Genomic DNA, 22,154 nt, shown 5'->3' with positions numbered 1-22,154 from the left:
GTGGTCTTCAAATTTTCCCTGGAGGTCTCCATACAGTGAAATAGACTAGAAGGGCATACAGAATCTCAGTGGGAGATTTTTATGCGCTAGATTTAGGAATGATGCGCATAATTTCCTTTCACATTCCATTAGTTAGAATTCAGTCACATGACCATAACCTAATCCCAAGGGAGACTGGGAAATGTAGTGTAGCTTCCCAGGAGGAAGAGGCGTATGTAGATTTGATGGAAGACCTATCAGAATTGGTTATAACTGAGTATCTGGACAACACCATATTGGTGCTGGTATCCTAGCAAGAAAAGTGCACATTGAATTGCAGTATCTATAGTGCCATTAGCCTTTCACGAAGTTATTTTAATAAAACAACTTTTTTGAAACTAGTTATTAAATACGGTCTAAAAATAATGATGAGGAACTCTTTATTTCATTACCTAGTGTGCTTTCTAAAGAACACTAGGAAAAATTTCCCTTTGACCTTAATACAAACACACAAACACAAAATAGTTGTGTTTCCCCGAGTGAAAAGTTGCTTTGCTTTGCCCCTGCTCCCCAAATCTTGGAAATATTATTAATTGTTTAACTGTCCAAGCTTGGCTTAGAAAGCTTAGAATCAATTTTATTCTTTCACTCAACTAATTTACTGAGCATTTACTACATGTCAAACTTCAAGCTAGACACTGAGGATTCAAGAGGGAACAAGACAGACATGGTTCTTGCCCTCATGGAATTCACATTCTAATAAGGGGTCAAGGAAGTGGATGTGTGGAAACATATAATGAATAAACAAATGACTATATAAATGCAGCAATACCAATCAATAAGGGACCAAGCTAAATAATTGCCAAATTGGGAACCAATTTTAAATGGGATGGCTGGGACAGGGGCTTCTTCAAAAAGGTTGAATTTAAACTGAGCCAGCCATACAAAAGGGCGTACCCCCAGCAGGCGGTACAATGTGCACAGAAGCTTTGATGAGAGATTGAGTTAAGGAGTTCAAGGGCTAGAAAGGAGGCCAGGGTGACTAGAGAGTGGAGAGCAGAGCAGGGAGGGGCACAAGATGAGACTGTGCATCATGCAGGCCCCTGACAGCCATGGTGAAGAGTCCAAATTCTGTTCTAAATGCGGTGGGAAGTGGTTGCAAGTTTTTGTTTGTTTGTTTTCGTTTTTGTTTTGAGACAAGAGTCTCGCTCTGTCACCAGGGTGGAGTGTAGTGGTGCCATCTCGGCTCACTGCAACATCTGCCCCTCGAGTTCAAGCGATTCTCCTGCCTCAGCCTCCCAAGTGGCTGGCACTGCAGGTGCACACCACCACGCCCAGCTAATTTTTGTATTTTCAGTAGAGACGGGGTTTCACCATGCTGGCCAGGATGGTTTCGATCTCTTGACCTTGTGATCCACCCGCCTCGGCCTCCCAAAGTGCTGGGATTACAGGCGTGAGCCACCGTGCCCGGTCAGTTGCAAGTTTTAAGTAAGGGGAAATGATTGATCCAGCTTGTGTTATGAGATCATTTGGGCTGCAGTGTGGAGGAAGAACTAAAAGGACATGGGAGCAGGAGGACAGCCAGGTGATGGGTGTCGTAAGCCTGGGAAATGTGATGGTAATACAAGCATGTCAAGCCCGCAGATCCTGACAGCAAGCATGCCTTCCTGACTTGTGCCCGGGGAGAGGAGGTGACAGTGATTCTGACCTCTTCTTATTTCCCTCCCTTTCTAGCGCCACTTTTCTGAGCTTTTTTACTGTATGTTATGTACACCGTATGCTGTATGCTGTATCTAACAGCCCTTGTAAACAGCCTTAAATCCTTTCTAAACATCCTGGATAGTCCTAGAATCCTAGAATATGGATTCTTTCTTGGTTTCAAAACTGATTTCATTATATTGCATGGAAAGAAGAAATGTCTTTATTGTAGAGTGTTGGTATTTCTGGGTAGGTTGATTCAAAGATTAAGTTGTGAGGGCATTTGGGACTTTTAGAGAAAGTGGATCTAGAAAATCTAAATTGTTACTAAGAAATATTGATGAATGTAGGTCATGGAGCTCAGAAAGAAGTTTCTCTTTGATATTTTTCCTAAACTATGTGAAAGGGAAGCAATGGGAAATTTCGTGAACGGAGTCAGGAAAGCCTCAAGTTGGGTGGCTAGGAAGGGTAGAGGAGTTGCTATTAGGGAACCGAGGAGTGAATGTGGAGATGGTGAAGTGAGACAGGAGCTACTTCCTCAAAAGTCAGGACGGTTATGAGAATGCTCTGGTTTGAACGTCAAGATGTTACTGGAAATGAATAACTACAAATACACGCATGTTCATGGACACACACATACACAAACACATGAAGCTATTGAAAAGAATATGCAGCAAATGTGTTTTGTAAGTGAGCTTGTATCTAGTTGAAGTACCATGATTATCTTTAAAATCTCTTGCTAGAAGAGGAATGTTGACTGCCCAGTGTGGGTGTGGATAGGGAATGAATATCCTCGCTGTGGTATCCATAATTGAAATGCACTGTGCCTCATCTCCAGACCAGCCCTTACAGCAGTGCCAATCTCCTTCTTGTCCACTGCACAATAGCTCGCTGACTCTGCCTACTCTTTGGTCAGTTTCCCGGATATCCTTGTCTCTTCATTCTTAGTACATCACATCATTACTCAGGCCTCTTGCCTGGGCCCCTGGCAGCTTTAGGTACCTCATTCAGCGCAACTGTTTTCCTGTTTTCTTGAGCAGTGAGGTCATAATTTCATGACCTTGGATACACATTGCGTGAAGTAAAATGTTTATTAAGTCAGATGAATTAATAACATTTTCAGGAAGTTCATAATTGATGGAGACAAATTACATATGTACGATACATCAACACACACACACACAGAATGTGCACACTCAGGAGAGATTAATAGTGTGTATGTTTATTAGATATAAAGCAGCTGTAGCCTATGAAGAAAGGACAGAAGAAACAGCGAGGTACAGGAACTAGAGTCGACAAAGAAGAAAAGCAAAGATGCCCACATACATCCTACTTTTAATGCAAAGCTTGTCTCTGCTGGATAACATCACAAATCCCCCAACTAAAATCACCAATTGTTCTGTCCCTAAAGATATCTTTCTAGTTCTCAATCCCAGGCCAGGTGGGGCTCTATTTAACTCTCTTTTATTTAATCCACTTTTGATCACTCTTAGGAAGTTTCACTTTACTCAACAAGCTCAAGATTGATCACCCTTGACTTTATCTGTTTATCTTAGGAGCGTTTGGTTGAAGATAGAACCACAGATGCCCATTATTACTAGTATTATCATAACAATAAAGAGGAGCAATAGTAAATAAAGGAAACCCAGAGCCAGATTATGGGGACTTAAATCTGTTTTCCCACTTTTGTGATGTTCGACCTTCAGCAAATTATCTACCTTCTCTATGCCTCCGTTTCCCTATTCATAAAATGGAAACAATGAAAGTACCTACCTCCTAGGGTTTTTGTGAGAGTTAAATGGGTTCATACACATAAAGTACTTGGATCTGCCCTGGCAATATTTAGACCTCTGTGAATAGTAACCTGTATTACTGCGTTTCAGTTAGGAATGACTAAATGTTGCGGCAAACTGCACATTCTGTTGACCCTTCCTGGTCACTGCTCACCCATCCCAAGCCTGTGTAATACAATATTCAACTCTGAAACTGCATCTAAGGTGGCCAGGAAGGAAAGCTGGAGGGAAATGTGTAGACCAGCTGACCTCTATTTTAGGTTGAAGGTCCAGGCATTTCCTCCCCTTTCTCTACCTGTGAGAGGAGCCAACCAGAGCTGGCCAAGCCATGATGCAGTCCCTCGTGTGGCCATTTCCTTCCCAGCCTCTATTCATCTTTTACCACTCTCTAGCAGCAGAAGCTGGTGGGTTGTGGTTACCACTCTTGTTTGTTGCCCCACATCCCAGCTTCATTTTCTCAGGATCACTGCCAGGCAATAAGGAAAGTTTGGGGCCTGAAAAAATCTGCCCCAGGCCTGTGTAGAGCAAAATACCCTTGGACATTATACCGGCAGAAGGTTCCTCAAAATTATGTGACATTTTTCAGCTGATCGAACTTCCCTAACCTGACTTCCTGGAAAAGCCAAGAATTCAGAGAAAATGTAGGGCACTGACGAACCAACGAAGAGGTCAGTAAATTCTCCCGGAGTCCCCACTCAGGTCTGAAAAATGTTGTGTGAAACCTGTGGGTAGGGATAGCCTCCAAATATTTGCCCTCCCACAACTGTCCATAGGCCTAGTTGCCCTACCATAGCTACATCCCAAATTGTTGCAAAAGCCATAAAGCCACATCCATGTAGATTCTGCCAAACCAGCTAACTGGCCAATCTGTTTTCCCACAATATGAGTTACCTTACTGGGATGTGTGTCTTCAGGTATATGCACTTGGATCCAGTTACAGCAAGTTACCCCAAGGAAATAATCAGACAAGGGCATAGAGCTGATTGTGAAGGGTCATTCATGGTGCCCATGGTTTTGTAATATCAACACTTACAAATTCGAAGCAACCTACATTGCCATCACTAGGGGATGGCTTAAACAAATTATGGCATACCCATATAATAAAATATTTATCAGTCTTTATAAATAATCATGGGGTGTGTAATTACCAACATGGAAAAATGCCCATGATACCCTTGAAAAGTGATAAAACAGTTCACTGAATTACATTCTGATATAATCGTACTTATTAAAATTGCATTCATCAATGAGAACACTTGGACACAGGAAGGGGGACATCACACACTGGGGCCTGTTGTGCGGTAGGGGGAGGGGGGAGGGATAGCATTAGGAGATATACCTAATGTAAATGACGAGTTAATGGGTGCAGCACACCTACATGGCACATGTATACATATGTAACAAACCTGCACGTTGTGCACATGTACCCTAGAACTTAAAGTATAATAATAATAATTAATTAATTAATTAAATTGCATTCATATGAATGGTACCTATTAAAATTGCATTGATATGCAATTTTAATAAGTACCATTATATCAGAATGTGTCCAGGGATCTATAGAGAATTATGTTCACAAAAATACTGACAGCAATTATCTCTGTGGTTGAGTATTTGGGTAATATTTACTGTTATTTTTTACTTTTTTTTGGTATTTAAAAAACACTTAGCAATGATACAATGTGCTATCTGAAAAAAACTAAACTTTTTAAAATATAAATTTGAGGGGAAAATGAACTAAGTTAGTAATGTTTTGGGAATAAGATCATGGGTTGGCCACACCAAGCAGGTAATGGCATAAGGATAAGATAATTAACATTTATTAAGCACTTATTACATGCCAGCAGGCCCTGTTCTAAGCACTTTCCGTGTATCAACTCATTTCATTTGCACAACTCCACAAAGCAAGCCTTTTATGGTGCCCATTTTACAGATAATGAAATGAAACAGGCACCAAGAGAGGAAGCCAGTTGTTTGAAGTCTTACGGCTGGCAGGAGGTGAAACAGAGATTTAGACAGAGGTCTGCTTCCAAAATCTCTGAGCGTGACCCCTGTGCTCCCCTGCATAGGGCTGGCTTTCCTGCAGGGGAGGAGGGAAGGTGCTGAGGTCAGAGGAGGAGAGAGGAATGATGGAGGGAGTGGAGAGGGCAGAGGTGGCTGCTGACGATGGGGAACAAGACACTGTCCTCTTCCCCCTGCAGTTCCTGAAGGATCTTCATTCTCCCACTGGCCACCTGTTTACCTAACCCCTCTAAAGCCTCAGTTTCCTCTTTTGTAAAGCGAGGGAGCCTTCTCAGGCCATTCACCTTAATTAGTTCCTCTCTATGCCATATAAAGTCCTAGAAGCCAGTTCTGCTGTGGCACATATGCAGCCACCACCATCATCACCAGCATCCCACTTCTGGCTGAGAGACGCAGGCCCCAGTGTCTCCCAGTGCGCAAGTTGTCAGAGCAGGCTGGAAGAGAATTGGGCATTCTCTGTCTCTGCTGTAGAATGACCACCCTGAAGGATAATTCTGCTCACTTGTTATTCTCCTCACTGGACAGGAGCCCCTGGAAGCAGAGACAATATCTGATGCACCTCTGCATTCCCACTACCTGGAACATAAAGTCGCTCAATAAATAAACATCCTCTGTTGAATGAATAACTGGGAAGTACAGCCATGTGGCCTTATGATTCCAGAGTAACAAGTAGGAAAAGCAACACTTGCATATTAATTTCTTTATTTTTTGTTTCTGTTTTCTACCTTATCTGGCACAGAGTTCAGAGTAGGTACAGTCATTAAAGAAGTCACTGATTTTTAACATGCCACTTAAGCAAAAGGAGCAAGAAGGCCCTATTTATGTTGATCAACTAATTCAAGAAATTCTGGGCTTTTGTTTTTTCTTTGCTTTTTTCTTTTTCTTTTTTTTTTTTTTTTTTTTTTTGAGACAGGGTTTCACTCCTGTTGCCCAGGCTGGAGTGCAATGGTGCGATCTTGGCTCACTGCAGCCTACCAGGCTAAAGAAATTCTCCTGCCTCAGCCTCCCGAGTAGCTGGGACTACAGGCACATGCCACTGCACCCAGCTAATTTTTGTATTTTTTGTAGAGATAGGGTTTCACCATGCTGCCCAGGCTGGTCTTGAATTCCTGACCTCAAATGATCTACCCACCTTGGCCATCCAAAGTGCTGGGATTACAGGTGTGAGCCACCACACCCAGCCAAATTCTAGGCTTTCTATATAAATTACAAAATGTAATTTACAAAACTCTGTTCAGACATTTTATCACCAAGGCAGAGAGTGGTCAAATCACAGAGCTAGTAAGGAGTAGAACCAAATCCAGCTTCTCTGCCCTTGGTGTCAACTGCTTTTTCTACTTTCCACATAGCTCCACCCCTCCAGCCAGTCACAATGGTTTCTAAAAGTGGACCTGCCTTTGCAGTTATTCATTCAACAGAGGATGTTTATTTATTAAGCGACTTTATGTTTCAGGTAGTGGGAATGCAGAGGTGCATCAGATATTGTCTCTGTTTCCAGGGTCTCCTGTCCAGTGAGGAGAACAACAAGTGAGCAGAATTATCCCTCAAGGTGGTCTTTCTACAGCAGAGACCTGCCTTAATTCTGTTGCCTTAGGTGAGATCAACTTACTTCTGCATGCTTCCATTTCTCCTCCCCCTTGGTAGATTGAGAATCATGGTATCAGCTCTTCTTAGTGAAAGAAAATCTAAGAAACATAGACAGGTGTCCACATCTTGAAGTAGCTGAAGTTTGTCTTCGGGTTCTCACCTTCCTTTTCTCCCTCTTGCTTACTTCCCTTCAAGGATTGCTGCCATCAGTGTCATCAAACCCAGGGATTCCCTAATGCTGATCCACCAATTAGAGCACGGCTGGTTACTACAGAACCACTGATGAGTTTCAAAAAATGCAGACTTCTGGATCCCACCCTTGGAGATTTTGAATCAGGAGGTCTTAGGTAGTGCCCAGGCACCTCTACGTTTCAGGTTCCCCAGGGGATTCTAACCTGCAGCCATATTGGGGAACCACTGACCTAACACGACAACATGAGTGAGCTGTCTCAACTGTATTGAAAGTGATAAATCATCATTTCACTTTAAAAAGAAAAAAATATGAGCTGAAACCAAAGTCATTGTGAGAACCTTTCATTTCCTTTACCTGAGTTTGAATTCAGGTTTCCTTTACTTGAGTTTGAGTTTAGAAGTCTTCTATACTTGGTCCAAGCATTTTTACGGAGATTGCCAAGGTCTTAAGGCAAACAGACTTAAGACCTGTCCTCAGTTTAGTCCTGGGAACATGCTGTAACCCTGATCAGCCCTGGCTAGGGGGCCCCTGGGAAACTGGCTGGCTCTGGAGATCCTTCAGGCCAGAGTTGCTGGGAACCACACCAGGTTCATCTTACACAATGCCTAGGGGGCCCCTGGGAAACTGGCTGGCTCTGGAGATCCTTCAGGCCAGAGTTGCTGGGAACCACACCGGGTTCATCTTACACCATGCCTAGGTGCTGGGGTCCAACAGTCTTGTCTCCTCTGGCTTCCCAGAGCCAGAACTAGGAAGACGAGAAGGCTTTGGGATATGGCTGGCTTCCAGAGACTGAATCAGCTACTCATATTCTCAAGACGGAGGTGGGTAGGCCTGACACAGAAGGGTCAGGAGGCTGCTAGAATCTATGACAGGCCAGGAACAGCGCTGAGGCAGCAGAAACTCCGAGAAAGCAGAAGTCACCAGAAAGAGAAAAGAAGTTCAAAGTAGAGGGAAAGACTGAGGAAATCAGCAGGGCGAGTCGAACAGATGAGATGGGCAAAGAGAAGCAGATATGAGCTGAGGGAGAGAGACTCAATGAACCACGAGAGGTGGGCAAAGAAAGCAGCCAGTCCTGAGGTTTCAGGTTAGTGCCACCTTGTTTCTGACAGTTTGGGTGCCCATCCTTTCTTTTTTTTTTTTTTTTAAGTGATTGTTGGTTGTTTTTTTTTATTATTATTATTATACTTTAAGTTCTAGGGTACATGTGCACAACGTGCAGGTTTGTTACATATGTATACATGTGCCATATTGGTGTGCTGCACCCATTAACTCATCATTAAACATTAGGTATATCTCCTCATGCTATCCCTCCCCCCGTCCCCACCCCACAACAGGCCCCAGTGTGTGATGTTCCCCTTCGTGTGTCCATGTGTTCTCATTGTTCAATTCCCACCTATGAGCGAGAACATGTGGTGTTTGGTTTTTTGTCCTTGCAATAGTTTGCTGAGAATTATGGTTTCCAGCTTCATCCATGTCCCTACAAAGGACATGCACTCATCCTTTTTTATGGCTGCATAGTAGTCCATGGTGTATATGTGCCACATTTTCTTAATCCAGTCTATCACTGTTGGACAATTGGGTTGGTTCCAAGTCTTTGCTATTGTAAATAGTGCCACGATAAACATACGTGTGCATGTGTCTTTATAGTAGCAAGATTTATAATCCTTTGGGTATATACCCAGTAATGGGATGGCTGGGTCAAATGGTATTTCTAGTTCTAGATCCTTAAGGAATAACCACACTGCCTTCCACAATGCTTGAACTAGTTTACAGTCCCAACAAAAGTGTAAAAGTGTTCCTATTTCTCCACATCCTCTCCAGCACCTGTTGTTTCCTGACTTTTTAATGATCACCATTCTAACTGGTGTGAGATGATATCTCATTATGGATTTGATTTGCATTTCTCTGATGGCCAGTGATGATGAGCATTTTCTCATGTGTCTTTTGGCTGCATAAATGTCTTCTTTTAAGAAGTGTCTGTTCATATCCTTCACCCACTTTTTGATGGGGTTGTTTTTTCTTGTAAATTTGTTTGAGTTCATTGTAGATTCTGGATATTAGCCGTTTGTCAGACGGGTAGATTGTAAAAATGTTCTCCCATTCTGTAGGTTGCCTGTTCACTCTGATGGTAGTTTCTTTTGCCATGCAGAAGCTCTTTAGTTTTATTAGATCCCATTTGTCAATTTTGGCTTTTGTTGCCATTGCTTTTGGTGTTTTAGACATGAAGTCCTTGCCCATGCCTACGTCCTGAATGGTATTGCTTAGGTTTTCTTCTAGGGTTTTTATGGTTTTAGGTCTAACATTTAAGTCTTTCATCCATCCTGAATTAATTTTTGTAAAAGGTGTAAGGAAGGGATCCAGTTTCAGCTTTCTACATATGGCTAGCCAGTTTTCCCAGCACCATTTATTAAATAGGGAATCCTTTCCCCATTTCTTGTTTTTGTCAGGTTTGTCAAAGATCAGATAGTTATAGATAGGCTGCATTATTTCTGAGGGCTGCCCATCCTTATATCACCAATTCAATTGAGGAGACTCGACCAAATGTTTTATTTTTCTAATAACTGTTGCCAATAGTATTCTGGGAAATCCTTCTAGCCTGTTGGGCAGTGAGTGACCCTCATCATATATCAGTGCAATTTCATGATTTGTAGATCACTTATTATGACTCAGTCTAGTCCCATGTTTTCTAATAGCTTTTGAGATCTAATTCATATACCATGCAATTCACTCATTTAGAGCAGGGGTTCCCAAACCCTGGACTGTGAACAAGTACCCATCCATGGCCTGTTAGGAACTGGGCTGCACAGCAGGAGGTGAGCACCCAGCAAATGAGCATTACCACCTGAGCTCTACCTCCTGTCAGATCAGTGGCAGCATTAGATTCTCAAAGGAGTGCAAATCCTGTTGTAAACTGAGCATGCAATGGATCTACGTTGCTTTTCTTATGAGAATCTAACTAATGCCTGATAATGTGAGGTGGAACAGTTTCATCCCAAAACCATTTCCACCACCCTTCCCACAATGCACAGAAAAATTGTCTACGACGAAACTGGTCCCTGGTGCCGAAAAGGTTGGGGATTGCTGATTTAGAGCATACCTTTCAGTGGTTTTTAGTATATGCACAGAGTTCTGCAACCAACAATATAATTAATTTTGAAATATTTTCATCATCCCAAAATGAAATCCCATCCCTCTAGCAGTCACCCCCTAGTTCCCCTCATTCCTCCCAGTCTTAAGTAATTATTTCCTGTCTCTATGGATTTGCCTATTCTGGACATTTCGTCTAAATGGAATCATACAATATATACAAGCTTTTGTGACAGGCTTCTTTCACATAGCATAATGTTTTCAAGGTTCACACACACTGTATCACGTATCAGGACTGCATTCATTTCTAAAGCTGAGATATATTCCATTGTATGGACATACTGTTTTTTATTGTCTCATTCATCAGTCTCTGGACATCTGGTTTGTTTCCAATTTTTTGATATTAAGAATAATGCTTCTATGAACATTCATGCAGACATTTTTGTGTGTACATTTCATTTCTTTTGAAATATACCTAGGAGTAGAACACTGGGTCACTATGTTTAACATTTTGAGGAAGTGACAGAGTTCATCTCATTTAAAATTCCAATCCCATATTTTACAAATATGAGATATTTTACAAATATCTCTCCTCCCAGAATAGGCGAAACTTATGACCCTGCAATCTTCAAGTTGGGCAGAGAAATGGCTCAGGTCTCGGGTGGTTGCAGTCTAAGGGTAGTGGCCTGTGATAATGGCTGGGGCCTCCCGTGCCTTTGCTTCCTTCTCTTCTGCATCACACGAAGCCATAGTAACTGTTGGGGTTTTTGGTCATCCTTGAGGACTCAGGAGCCTGGGATTTGAATGATACCCCCATTTTCTTCATTCCTGAAAATAAGTCTACAGCCCTTTTCACTCCCCAGGTGTGGGACACCCAGTGAACCTCCCATTTTCAGAAACTTCAGGCAAGAAGCAGGTATTAATCTCTATACAAGGCACTCTCAAACTTTGGAGATATGCGTTTAGCACCCCTTTTCTCTCCCCAAGAATGAGAGGAGACTCAGATAATATACATCCACTCTAGGCTCTCGGAACCTTCTCCCTGTCTCTTAGTCTCCTTCTTACTTGTCTTTGTTCAAGGCCAGTGGGCCAGTTTAATTTCTCTCCTCCTCCTCTCTTCTCTCCTCTCATTTCCTGCCCCCAACCCTGCACCTGAAAGACTCATTGAAGGAATTAGGCCTGACTTAATTTTTTTTATCATATTAACAAAATGATATTTCTTTTTGAAAAATTTATTTTTATTATTTTTAAAGACAGAGTCTTTCTCTGTCACCCTGGCTGGAGTGCAGTGGTGGAATCATAGTTCACTGCAACCTCAAACTCCTGGACTAAAATGATCCTCCCTCCTCAGCCTTTCAAGTAGCTGGGACTATAGGTGTGTGCCACCACTCCTGGCTTTTTAATTATTTTTTTAAATTGACACATAAATAATTATATAGATTCATGGAGTAGAGTGTGCTCTTTCGACACGTCTAAGACGTATTATAATTAAATCATAGTAATTAGCATATCCATCATCTCAAACTTTTATTTCTTTGTGTTGGAAACACTCAAAATCCTCTCTTCTAGCTATTTGAAAATATAGAATACATTGTTGTTAACTGTAGTCACCCTACAGTGCTATAGAGGCCTTACTTAAATTTGACCTTTGTGAGTTCAGTAACTTTTCCTCAACAAGAAGCCATCTACCCAGTTATTTCTTCACTATTCAGTAACATGGGGCAGAAAAAAATACTTAATCAGTGCGTCACATCAATCTGTTACACTTATAATAAATCTCTTTTTATTTTGAAAAGTTCTTTTCTGTGAATAAGCCAAACCTAGACCTCTCTCCTTCTAAGAACAAACAAGTATTTCAGTTGCTCTGGCCAGAACTTCAATTCACACCTTTCCTTCTCTTACTTTGAGACCAGGCCTTTCTTAGCACACAGAGACCAGGTGGGATTGCAAGCCAGGTGTGGACTTTGAGTATGATGACCAGTGACTCACCTCCAGCCCCTGGCTGACCATGACACAAGGGAGGCCAATTTTCGGGCTGGCCCCCATGTGGTCTCCCTCCTCCTCCTCTCCTCCCCCAGCTGCTCATGACCTGCCTGCCCCACCCCAGGAATTCCTTGTCCCCATTTTCTTTTTCATTTGAGACAGAGTCTTGCTCTGTTGCCCAGGCTGGAGTGCAGTGGCACGATCTCAGCTCACTGCAACCTCCGCCTCCTGGGTTCAAGCGATTCTCCTGCCTCAGCCTCCCAAGTAGCTGGGATTACAGGCACCTGCCACCATGCCTGGCTGAGTTTTGTATTTTTTAGTAGGGATGGGGTTTCATCATGTTGGCCAGGCTGATCTCGAACTCCTGACCTCAGGTGATCTGCCTGCCTCGGCCTCCCAAAGTGCTGGGATTTCAGGCGTGAGCCACCGTGCCCGGCCCCCTCTCCCCATTTTCAAGAGATTAAGCTGGTCTTCACCTGCTTCCTTCACATTGCAGATAAACTCACAGCAGATCCCTGCTTCCTGACTTTGGAAACATTGCTAAAGCAGGTTCTAGATAAACTGCTGCCTCCTCATTTCTCACACCTTCCTTAGCTCTTGCTCTTTGCCTGTTTTCCCAAAATTCAAGTGCATTTCTTTCTCATCCTCAAGCTGTATTTTTTTCCCTTATAAAACCAAGCAGAGTGGGAAATACTGGACTTATTTTTTTGGACCTGAAAGCATTAACATTGATTTAGCACCTGCTGTATGACAAGCACTGTTCTAGGTGATTTACATGAATATTTACATCATGTCACATTACAATATATTACATTACATCGCATCACATCACATACATTGTATTGCATCATATTATATTACATTGAACTACATTTGCATTACACTGCATTTGGAGGAAAATATCTTGGGAGGAAAGCACAGAAATGGTTGTAGCATTTCTTACCTACTCTGCCCTACATTCACAGGGTGATCTTGGTTAAGCTCTGTAATCTCTCTTTGTATTAATTTCCCTTCTATAAGATAGGAGGGGCCTCATAGATTGGCTGGTGAGATAATTATTAAACTTATTATATTCTTATTATAGTCTAATAGTTTATGACCAAAATCCTAATTTTCTATTTCCAAGTGACAATGCAATGTTGAAGGGGGTGCCTAATTCTACACACAGACACACACACACAATTTAGCTATGCCTCTCAGGAATCTTCTATTAAAAAGAGAACAAAGCTAAGTTAAATAAATTGCCAGCCAGGCATGGTGGCTGACACCCGTAATCCCAACAATTTGGGAGGCTGAGGTGGATGGATCACTTGAGCTCAGGAGTACAAGACTGTTAGGTTTTGAAGGGAAGGCGAGACTTAAAGAAAGACACACACACATAAGAGGGAAGTTCAACAACAAATGCAGACTTTATATCCAGCATAAAACCTGCAGAAGTCAGGGACCAGTCCAATGCCAGTACCTGCTGCTGCTTATAGGCTGGGGCAATTTATAGGTATGGGCAGGAGGGGTCTGGGCAGTATGGCTTGCTGCCTGGCAGGAAATTGATAAGATGGTCCCATGATGAGGCAGTTCTGGTCCTTGTTCAGGCAGGACGTCATCATGGTGTTCCTTGGACCTTTGCCCAGAAGGTCTTTGCCTTCTAGTTTAGCATAAAAAGGAAGAGGGGCATTGTTAATTATCTGGCTGTTTCCTGCTAAATAGGAGCACTGCACTCAGGCTTTGGGTTTTCAGCAGTGGGTGTCCGACTTTAGAGTTGTTTTCCTGGAGGTGCTGATACCAAACTTGGCAGAGAAGAACGGTATCGTGTTTCTATATAGCTGCCTGGACAAGGGAGTTCGGCTTTTGGGAGATAAAGCGGGATATGAAGGTGCGCACACATGGGCCAACTGTCAGTATTATGAGGGAGAAAATTAGGGGCCCTAAGACAGGGGTTACCCAAGGTATCCACTTTAGGAAGGATGACCCGTGCCAACAGTGAATGACTTGATGTTGGATTTCTGCAGCCGTGTAATGGAGCCTGTGGGCTGCGTTGCGAACAATGCCGGCTTCATTAACATAAAAACAGCATTCTTCTTGGACATATACACATGTGCCCCAAGACAAGAATGTTAATCCAAACTGCACCATTTTGTAAGCGCCCTGCTATTTTGCAGACCTTGGTAAAAGTGAAACATTTCATGGGTTTTTGGGCCATGAGAAACATCCTGCCTAACCACTTGACCACAAGGCCCACAAAGGCCCAACTAAAGAAATATCTCTATCATATCTTTCTGGGCAAAGGTCCAAGGAACACCACGATGACATCCCGCCTGAACAAGGACCAGAACTGCCTCATGACGGGAACATCTTATCAATATCCTACCGGGCAGCAAGCCATACTGCCCAGACCCCTCCCGCCCATACCTATAAATTACCCCAGCCTGTAAGCAGCGGTAGGCACTGGCGTTAGGCTGGTCCCCGACTTCTACAGTGTGCATATTTCTTTAACCCTCGCCTTCCCTTCAAAACCTAACAGGGATCAGCCTGGGCAATATGGCAAAATGCCATCTCTGCAAAAAAAATATGAAAATTAGCTGGGTGTGGTGGCACATGGCTGTGGTTCCAGCTACTTGAGAGGCTGAAGTGGTAGGATCGCTTGAGCCCCGCAGGTTGAAGTTGCAGGCAGCCCTGATTATGCCACTGCACTCCAGCCTGAGTGACAGAGTCAGACCCTGTCTCAAATAAATAAATAAATAAAAATAAATTAGAAACACATACAGCCCTTTGTTGATTTCTTTAAATGTTTTCTTCTTGTTATTTTTCAGTAATCTAACTATACTCTCCATTATTGCTTTTAAAAAATTATTTCTGTCTTTACAAAAGTAATTTGTGCTCATGGCAGACTATTTAAAAAACAAAATGAAGCCAAAGAAAGAAAATAAAAATTACCTGCAGGAGAAGGAGGCAAGAGAGCTAACTAGATGCAGCCACGAGAAACACCTCTCACAGAGATCTTCCCAGATTTTCAGAGGGAAGTCATCAAGAGTGGACAGAGGGAAGACACAGAGGCTGGGCTGAAGCAGGAGGAAGCTGAAAACCCTGCATGAGGCTACCACACACTGGGACTTGTTCCTGGCCCCCAACAACTCCTGCAGAAGGGATGAGTTGAACAGGCAAGGAGAAACATGCTCTTGCAACGGGTCTCTGGAATCACAACAGGAAGAGACCCCTCAACCACTGTGGACACTTGAGTCGGCAAGGAGAGCTGCTTAGAGAAGTGGTAGGGGCAGAGCTCCAGGTGATGTGGAGCCCAGTAGGTTTCGTGCGGGAGTGTTTGTGGTGGAGTACAGCCAGCGATGTCCATCTCCCTAGGCTCAACTTGCTTCCACAGGAGACTTTAGCACCAGGGGAGCTGTCGGTCCCAAATTCTGCAGGGCGGTGTTGCCCATGAGATAGGGCCAGTCTGACTTCAGCAGCCTTTGGTCTGCTAGCCTTTCCCAGGGCCCCAGCCTGGCCATGCCTGCTTGCAGTGCAGCCACCAGGTACCTCCTGGGAGCCCACATCATAGCACCTGTGCTGGCAGACCATGCCAGACTGTCAGAGTGCTGCAGCAGAGTAGCCCCCATGGACACACACCAGCCCACCCAGCTCATCCCCTAACTACAGCCTCCCCCATGTCGCTTTGCTTGCACACACTTGCCCACAGCCACCCTTCATATCACTTTGCCAGTACCTGCGTGTACAGGCAGAGCTCACCTTCCCTTCCCCACCAGCATATGTGTGAGCGTGTGCCCTGCCATGCCACTGCTGCTGGTGTGAGTATACCCTGCCCCTCCTTTCCCTGCAGCACTGTCCACTGTGATGGCAATGGCATTGTCATCAGAGTGTTGTTCGGCATGGAGCTGCCAGCTCCGCCCCAGCCAGTCCCCAGCCCTGCCCCTATGCGAACACTGCCTATGGCACAAAACTAGGCACAAAAAACAGCAGGCCCACCCCTGCCCTGAGCGGCCAATGCCTCCCATGTGAATGTGCACAGGGGGCACACACAGCCCTGCATCTAGCAGCATCCTGCTCCCATGCTAATCCCAACACTGGCACAAACATGTGTACAGTTGCTGGTGAGGGCCCCCCAACCTGCCTGAGCCATGCTGCCACTGCTGCTTCTATGAACACCTGCACGAAGGCTGGCACTCCAGCATCCACTAGCACCTTGCTGCAGCCAACAAGTGTGCACCCCACTGCACTGCTGCTGCCACTGCGACTGGCACATGCGACTGAGGACGGATCATGTTTCCACAGCCCTACAAAGCACTTTGGCTGGCACCATGCCTCAGAGAGTTGTGATCAGAGGTCCAGGAGCACCTCAGTCCCCTCCAACATAGCAGGTTCCTAACCTTAAGGAGCCAGAGAACAAGACCGGGGCCTGACACCAGTGCCCCAGAGTTATAACACACAGTTTGGGAGTCCTGAGCTGAGACTTGGGCCCCGAAAATCTTCCAGAAATGAAGCCAGTCTACTGAACCCACCTTATACCACAATCAAACCCCGAAGGTCATTAAATATGATATAAAAAGGGGGAAAAAACCCAAAAAACAGCAACATCAAAGATTGAAGGAACATCATTCTACAAAGATGAGAAAGAACCAAGATAAGAACTCTAACAACTAAAAAGCCAGATGGTCTTCTTTCCTCCAAACAATCACACTAGTTCTCCAATAATGGTTCTTAACCAGGCTGAGATAGCTGAAATGACAGAAATAGAATTCAGAATATTGACAAGAACAAAGATCATCGCAATTCAGGAGAACACTGAAACCCAATTTAAGGAAGCTAAGAATCACAATAAAACAATACAGGAGGTGACAGACAAAATAGCCAGTATAGAAAGGAATGTAACTAAACTGATAGAGCTGAAAAATATACTACAAGAATTTCATAATGCAATTGCAAGTATTAATAGCAGAATAGAACAAGCTGAGGAAAGAATCTCAGAGCTTGAAGACTGACTTTCTGAATTAAGACAGACAAGGAGACAGTCAGACAAGAACAGAGAAAAAAGAATAAAAAAGAACAAACAAAACCTTTAAGAAAAATGAGATTATGTAAACAGACCAAATCTATGACTTATTGGTGTCCCTGAAAGAGATGGGGAGAATGGGAGCAACTTGGAAAACGTATTCCAGCATATCATTCATGAGAACTTCCCAACCTAGCTAGAGAGGCCAACATTCAAATTCAGGAAATGCAGAGAACCCCCACAAGATACTTCACAAGACTGTCCCCAAGACACATAATTATCAGATTCTCCAAGATGGAAATGAAAGAAAAAAATGCGAAAGGCAGCTACACAGAAAGGAAAGGCCATCTACAAAGGGAAGCCCATCAGACTAACAGCAGACCTCTCAGCAGAAATCCTACAAGCCAGAAGAGATTGAAGGCCTATATTCAACATTATTAAAGAAAAGAAATTCCAACCAAGAATTTCATATCCAGCCAAACTAAGATTCATAAGTGAAGAAATAAGATCTTTTTCAGACAACTCAACGCTGAGGTAATACATTACCACCAGGCCTGCCTAACAAGAGTTCCTGAAAGAAGCACTAAATATAATAAGGAAAGACAGTTACCAGCCTCTACAAAAATGCAGTTAAGTATATAGACCAGTGACAGTATAAAGAAACCACACAAACAATGCACAGAATGGCAAGCTGGATAAAGAAGCAAGACTCAATGGCATACTGTCTTCAAGGGACTCATATCACACGCAGTAACACGCATAGGCTCAAAATAAAGGGATGGGAAAAAATGTACCAAGAAAATAGAAAACAGAAAAAAGCAGGGGTTGCAATCCTAATTTCAGACAAAACAGACTTTAAACCAACAAAGACCAAAAAAGAAGAAGAAGGGCATTACATAATGATAAAGAGTTCAACAAGAAGATATAACTATCCTAAATATATATGCACCCAACACAGGAGCACTCAGATTCATAAAGCAAGTTCTTAGAGACCTTCAAAGAGACTCAGACTCCCATACAACAATAGGGGGAGACTTCAACACCCCACTGACAATATTAGACAGATCATCCAGTCAGAAAATTAAAAAAGATATTCAGGAGCTGAACTTAACACTGGACCAAACGGACCTCATAGACATCTACAGAACCCTCCACCCAAAAACAACAGAATATACATTCTTCTCACTGCCACATGGCACATACTCCCAAATCAATGACACCATCAGACATAAAACAATCATCAGCAAGTGCAAAAGACCAAAATCATACCAACCTCTCTGTAGAACCACAGTGAAATACAAATAGAAACCAAGACTAAAAAAAAATTGCTCAGAACCATACAATTACATGGAAATTAAACAATCTGCTCCTGCATGACATTTGGGTAAATAATGAAATAAAGGCAGAAATCATTAAGTTTTTTTAAACTAATGAAAACAAAGACACAACATACCAGAATCTCCAGGACACAGCTAAGGCAGCGTTACAAGGGAAATTTATAGCACTAGGTGCCCACATCAAAAAGTTAGAAAGGTCTCAAATTAACAACCTAACACCACAACAAAAAGAACTAGAGAAGTAAGAGCAAACCAACGCCAAAGCTAGCAGAAGACGAGAAATAACCAAAATCAGAGCTGAAACGCAGGAGAATGAGACATGAAAAACCATTCACAAGATCAATGAATCCAGGAGCTGGTTTTCTGAAAAAATAAATAAGATAGATAGACTGCTAGCTAGACTAATAAAGAAGAAAAGAGAGAAAATCCAAATAAACACAATCAGAAACAACAAAGGGAATATTACCACTCACCCCGTAGAAATACAAATAACCATCGGAGACTACTATGAACACCTCTATGCACACAAACTAGAAAACCTAGAAGAAATTTATAAATGCTTGGACACATACACCCCCAAGACTAAACCAGAAAGAAACTGAATCCCTGCACAGATGAATAATGAGCTCCATTACTGAATCAGTAATAAATAGCCTACCAACCCCCACCCCCAAAAAAATGCCCAGGACCTGATGGATTCACAGTCAAATTCTACCAGATGTACAAAGAAGAGCTGATACCATTCCTAGAGAAATTATTCCAAAAAAATTGAGGAGAAGGAGCTCCTCCCCAGGTCATTCTATGAGGCCAGCATAATCCTGATACTAAAACCTGGAAGAGACACAATAACATCAACAAAAAACTTCAGGCCAATATCCTTGATGAACATTGATGCAAGAATCCTTAACAAAATACTAACACACTGAATCCAGCAGCACATCAAAAAGCTAATCCACCATGATCTAGTAGGCTTTATACCCAGGAGGCAAGGTTGGTTCAACATACTCAAATCAATAAATGTGATTAATTACATAGACAGGACTAAAGACAAAAACCACATGATTATCTCAATAGATGTAGAAAGGTTTTTTATAAAATTCAACATTTCTTTATGTTAAAAATGCTCAACAAACTAGGTATTGAAAGAACGTGCCTCAAAATAAGAGCCAACTATGACGAACTCACAGCCAACATCATACTGAATAGGCAAAGGCTGGAAGCATTCCCCTTGAAAACCAGCACAAGACAAAGATGCCCTCTCTCACCACTCCTATTCAACATAGTATTGGAAGTCCTGGCCAGAGCACTCAGGCAAGAGAAAGAAAGAAAAGGCATCCAAATAGGAAGAAGGGAAGTTAAACAATCCCTGTTTGCAGATGACATGATTCTATATCTAGAAAACCCCTAGTCTCAGCCCAAATGCTCCTTAAGCTGATAAACAACTTCAGCAAAGTTTCAGGATACAAAATAAATGTACAAAAATCACTAGCATTCCTATACACCAGCAACAGCCAAGCCGAGAGCCAAATCAGGAACACAATTGCATTTGCAATTTCCACACACACACACACAAAAAAACCTACGAATACAGCTAAACAGGGAGGTGAAAGAGCTCTACAATGAGAATTACAAAATACTGCTAGAAGAAATTAGAGATTACACAAACAAATGGGAAAACATTCCATGCTCATGGATAGGAAGAATCAATATCATTAAAACGACCAAAGCGGTTTATAGATTCAATGCTGTTTCCACCAAACTACCAGTGATATTCTTCACTGAACTAGAAAAAAATATTTTAAAATTTATATGGAACCAACAAAGAGCCCAAATAGCCAAGGCAATCAAAGCAAAAAGAACAAAGCCAGAGGCATCATCCTACCAGACTTCAAACTATACTACAAGGGTACAGTAACCAAAACACCATGGTTCTGGTACAAAAACAGACACATAGACCAATGGAACAGAATAGAGAACCCAGAAATAAGGCTGCACACCTACAATTATCTGATCTTTCACAAAGCTGACAAAAACAAGCAATGGAGAAAGGACTTCCTACTCAATAAACTGGGCTGGGATAACTGGCTAGCCATATACAGAAGATGGAAACTAGACTCCTTCCTTACACCAGATACAGAAATCAACTTAAGATGGATTGACAACTTAAATGTAAAACCTAAAACTATAAAAAACCCTGGAAGACAATATAGGCAATACCATTCTGGACATAGAAGTGAGTGAAGATATCACGACAAAGACACCAAAAGCAATTGCAACAAAAGCAAAAATTGACAAATGGGATCTAATTAAACTAAAGAGCTTCTACACAGCAACAGAAACTATCAACAAAGTAAACACACAACCTACAGAATGGGAGAAAATTTTTGTAAACTATGCATCTGACAAAGGTCTAATATCCAGTATCTATAAGGAACTTAAACAAATTTACAAGAAGAAAACAAACAACCCAATTAAAAAGTGGGCAAAGGACATGAACAGGCGTTTTTCAAAAGAAGACATATACGTGGCCAACAAGCATATAAAAAAGCTCAATATTACTTATCATTAAAGAAATGCAAATCCAAATCACAATGAGAAATCCTCTCACACCAGTCAGAATGGCTATTATTAAAAAGTTAATAAGTTGGCCGGGCGCAGTGGCTCACACCTGTAATCCCAGCACTTTGGAAGGCCGAGGCAGGTAGATCACAAGGTCAGGAGATCCAGACCATCCAGGCTAACATGGTGAAACCTCGTCTCTGCTAAAAATACAAAAAAATTAGCCGGGCGTGGTGGCGGGCGCCTGTAGTCCCAGCTACTCAGGAGGCTGAGGCAGGAGAATGGCATGAACCCAGGAGGTGAAGCTTGCAGTGAGCTGAGATCTCACCACTGTACTCCAGCCTGGAAGACAGAGTGAGACTCCATCTCAAAAAAAAAAAGTTAATAAACAACATGCTGACAAGGTTATGGAGAAAAGGGAATGCTTATACACTATTGGTGGAGTGTAAATTAGTTCAACCATTATGGAAAGCAGTGTGGCAATTCCTCAAAGAGCTAAAAAAAGAACTACCATTCAATCCAGCAATCCCATTACTGGGTATATACCCAAAGAAATGTAAATCATTCTATCACAAACACACATGCACACACATGTTCATCACAGCACTATGCATAATAGCAAAGACATGGAATCAACCTAAATGCCCATCAACAACAGACTGGATAAAGAAAATGTGGTACATATACACCAAGGAATACTATAGAGCCATAAAAAAGAGCACGTCCTTTGCGGGAACATGGATGGAGCTGGAAGTCATTATGCTTAGCAAATTAATGCAGGAACAGAAAACCAAATACCACATGTGTTCGCATATAAGTGGGAGCTAAGTGATAAGAACACATGGACACAAAGAGGGGAACAACACAAACTGGAGCCTAGCTGAGGGTGGAGGCCCCAGGGAGGAGGGAGATGAGCA

At 42.6% G+C, this 22,154-nt stretch overlaps 1 protein-coding gene across 2 annotated transcripts in view; it reads left to right on the top strand.

The window, feature by feature from the left end:
* Nucleotides 1–8,167: 8,167 nt before the first annotated feature.
* The window catches only part of PDCD1LG2 (programmed cell death 1 ligand 2), a 77,384-nt gene continuing 63,397 nt past the window's right edge, over nt 8,168–22,154 (top strand). For both annotated transcript variants that reach the window (XM_001140776.8, XM_009456280.5), the window contains exon 1: nt 8,168–8,356. In XM_001140776.8, the coding sequence (XP_001140776.2) occupies nt 8,260–8,356 (97 nt within the window). In that variant the 5' untranslated portion in view covers nt 8,168–8,259. The remainder of the gene's footprint in view (nt 8,357–22,154) is intronic.

This window comes from Pan troglodytes, chromosome 11 (genome assembly GCF_028858775.2).
Source record: "Pan troglodytes isolate AG18354 chromosome 11, NHGRI_mPanTro3-v2.0_pri, whole genome shotgun sequence".
In the NCBI taxonomy this organism is placed as follows: Eukaryota; Metazoa; Chordata; class Mammalia; order Primates; family Hominidae; genus Pan; species Pan troglodytes.
Note: the sequence above shows the minus strand (reverse complement) of the source record. Positions and strands in the feature narration are given on the sequence as shown.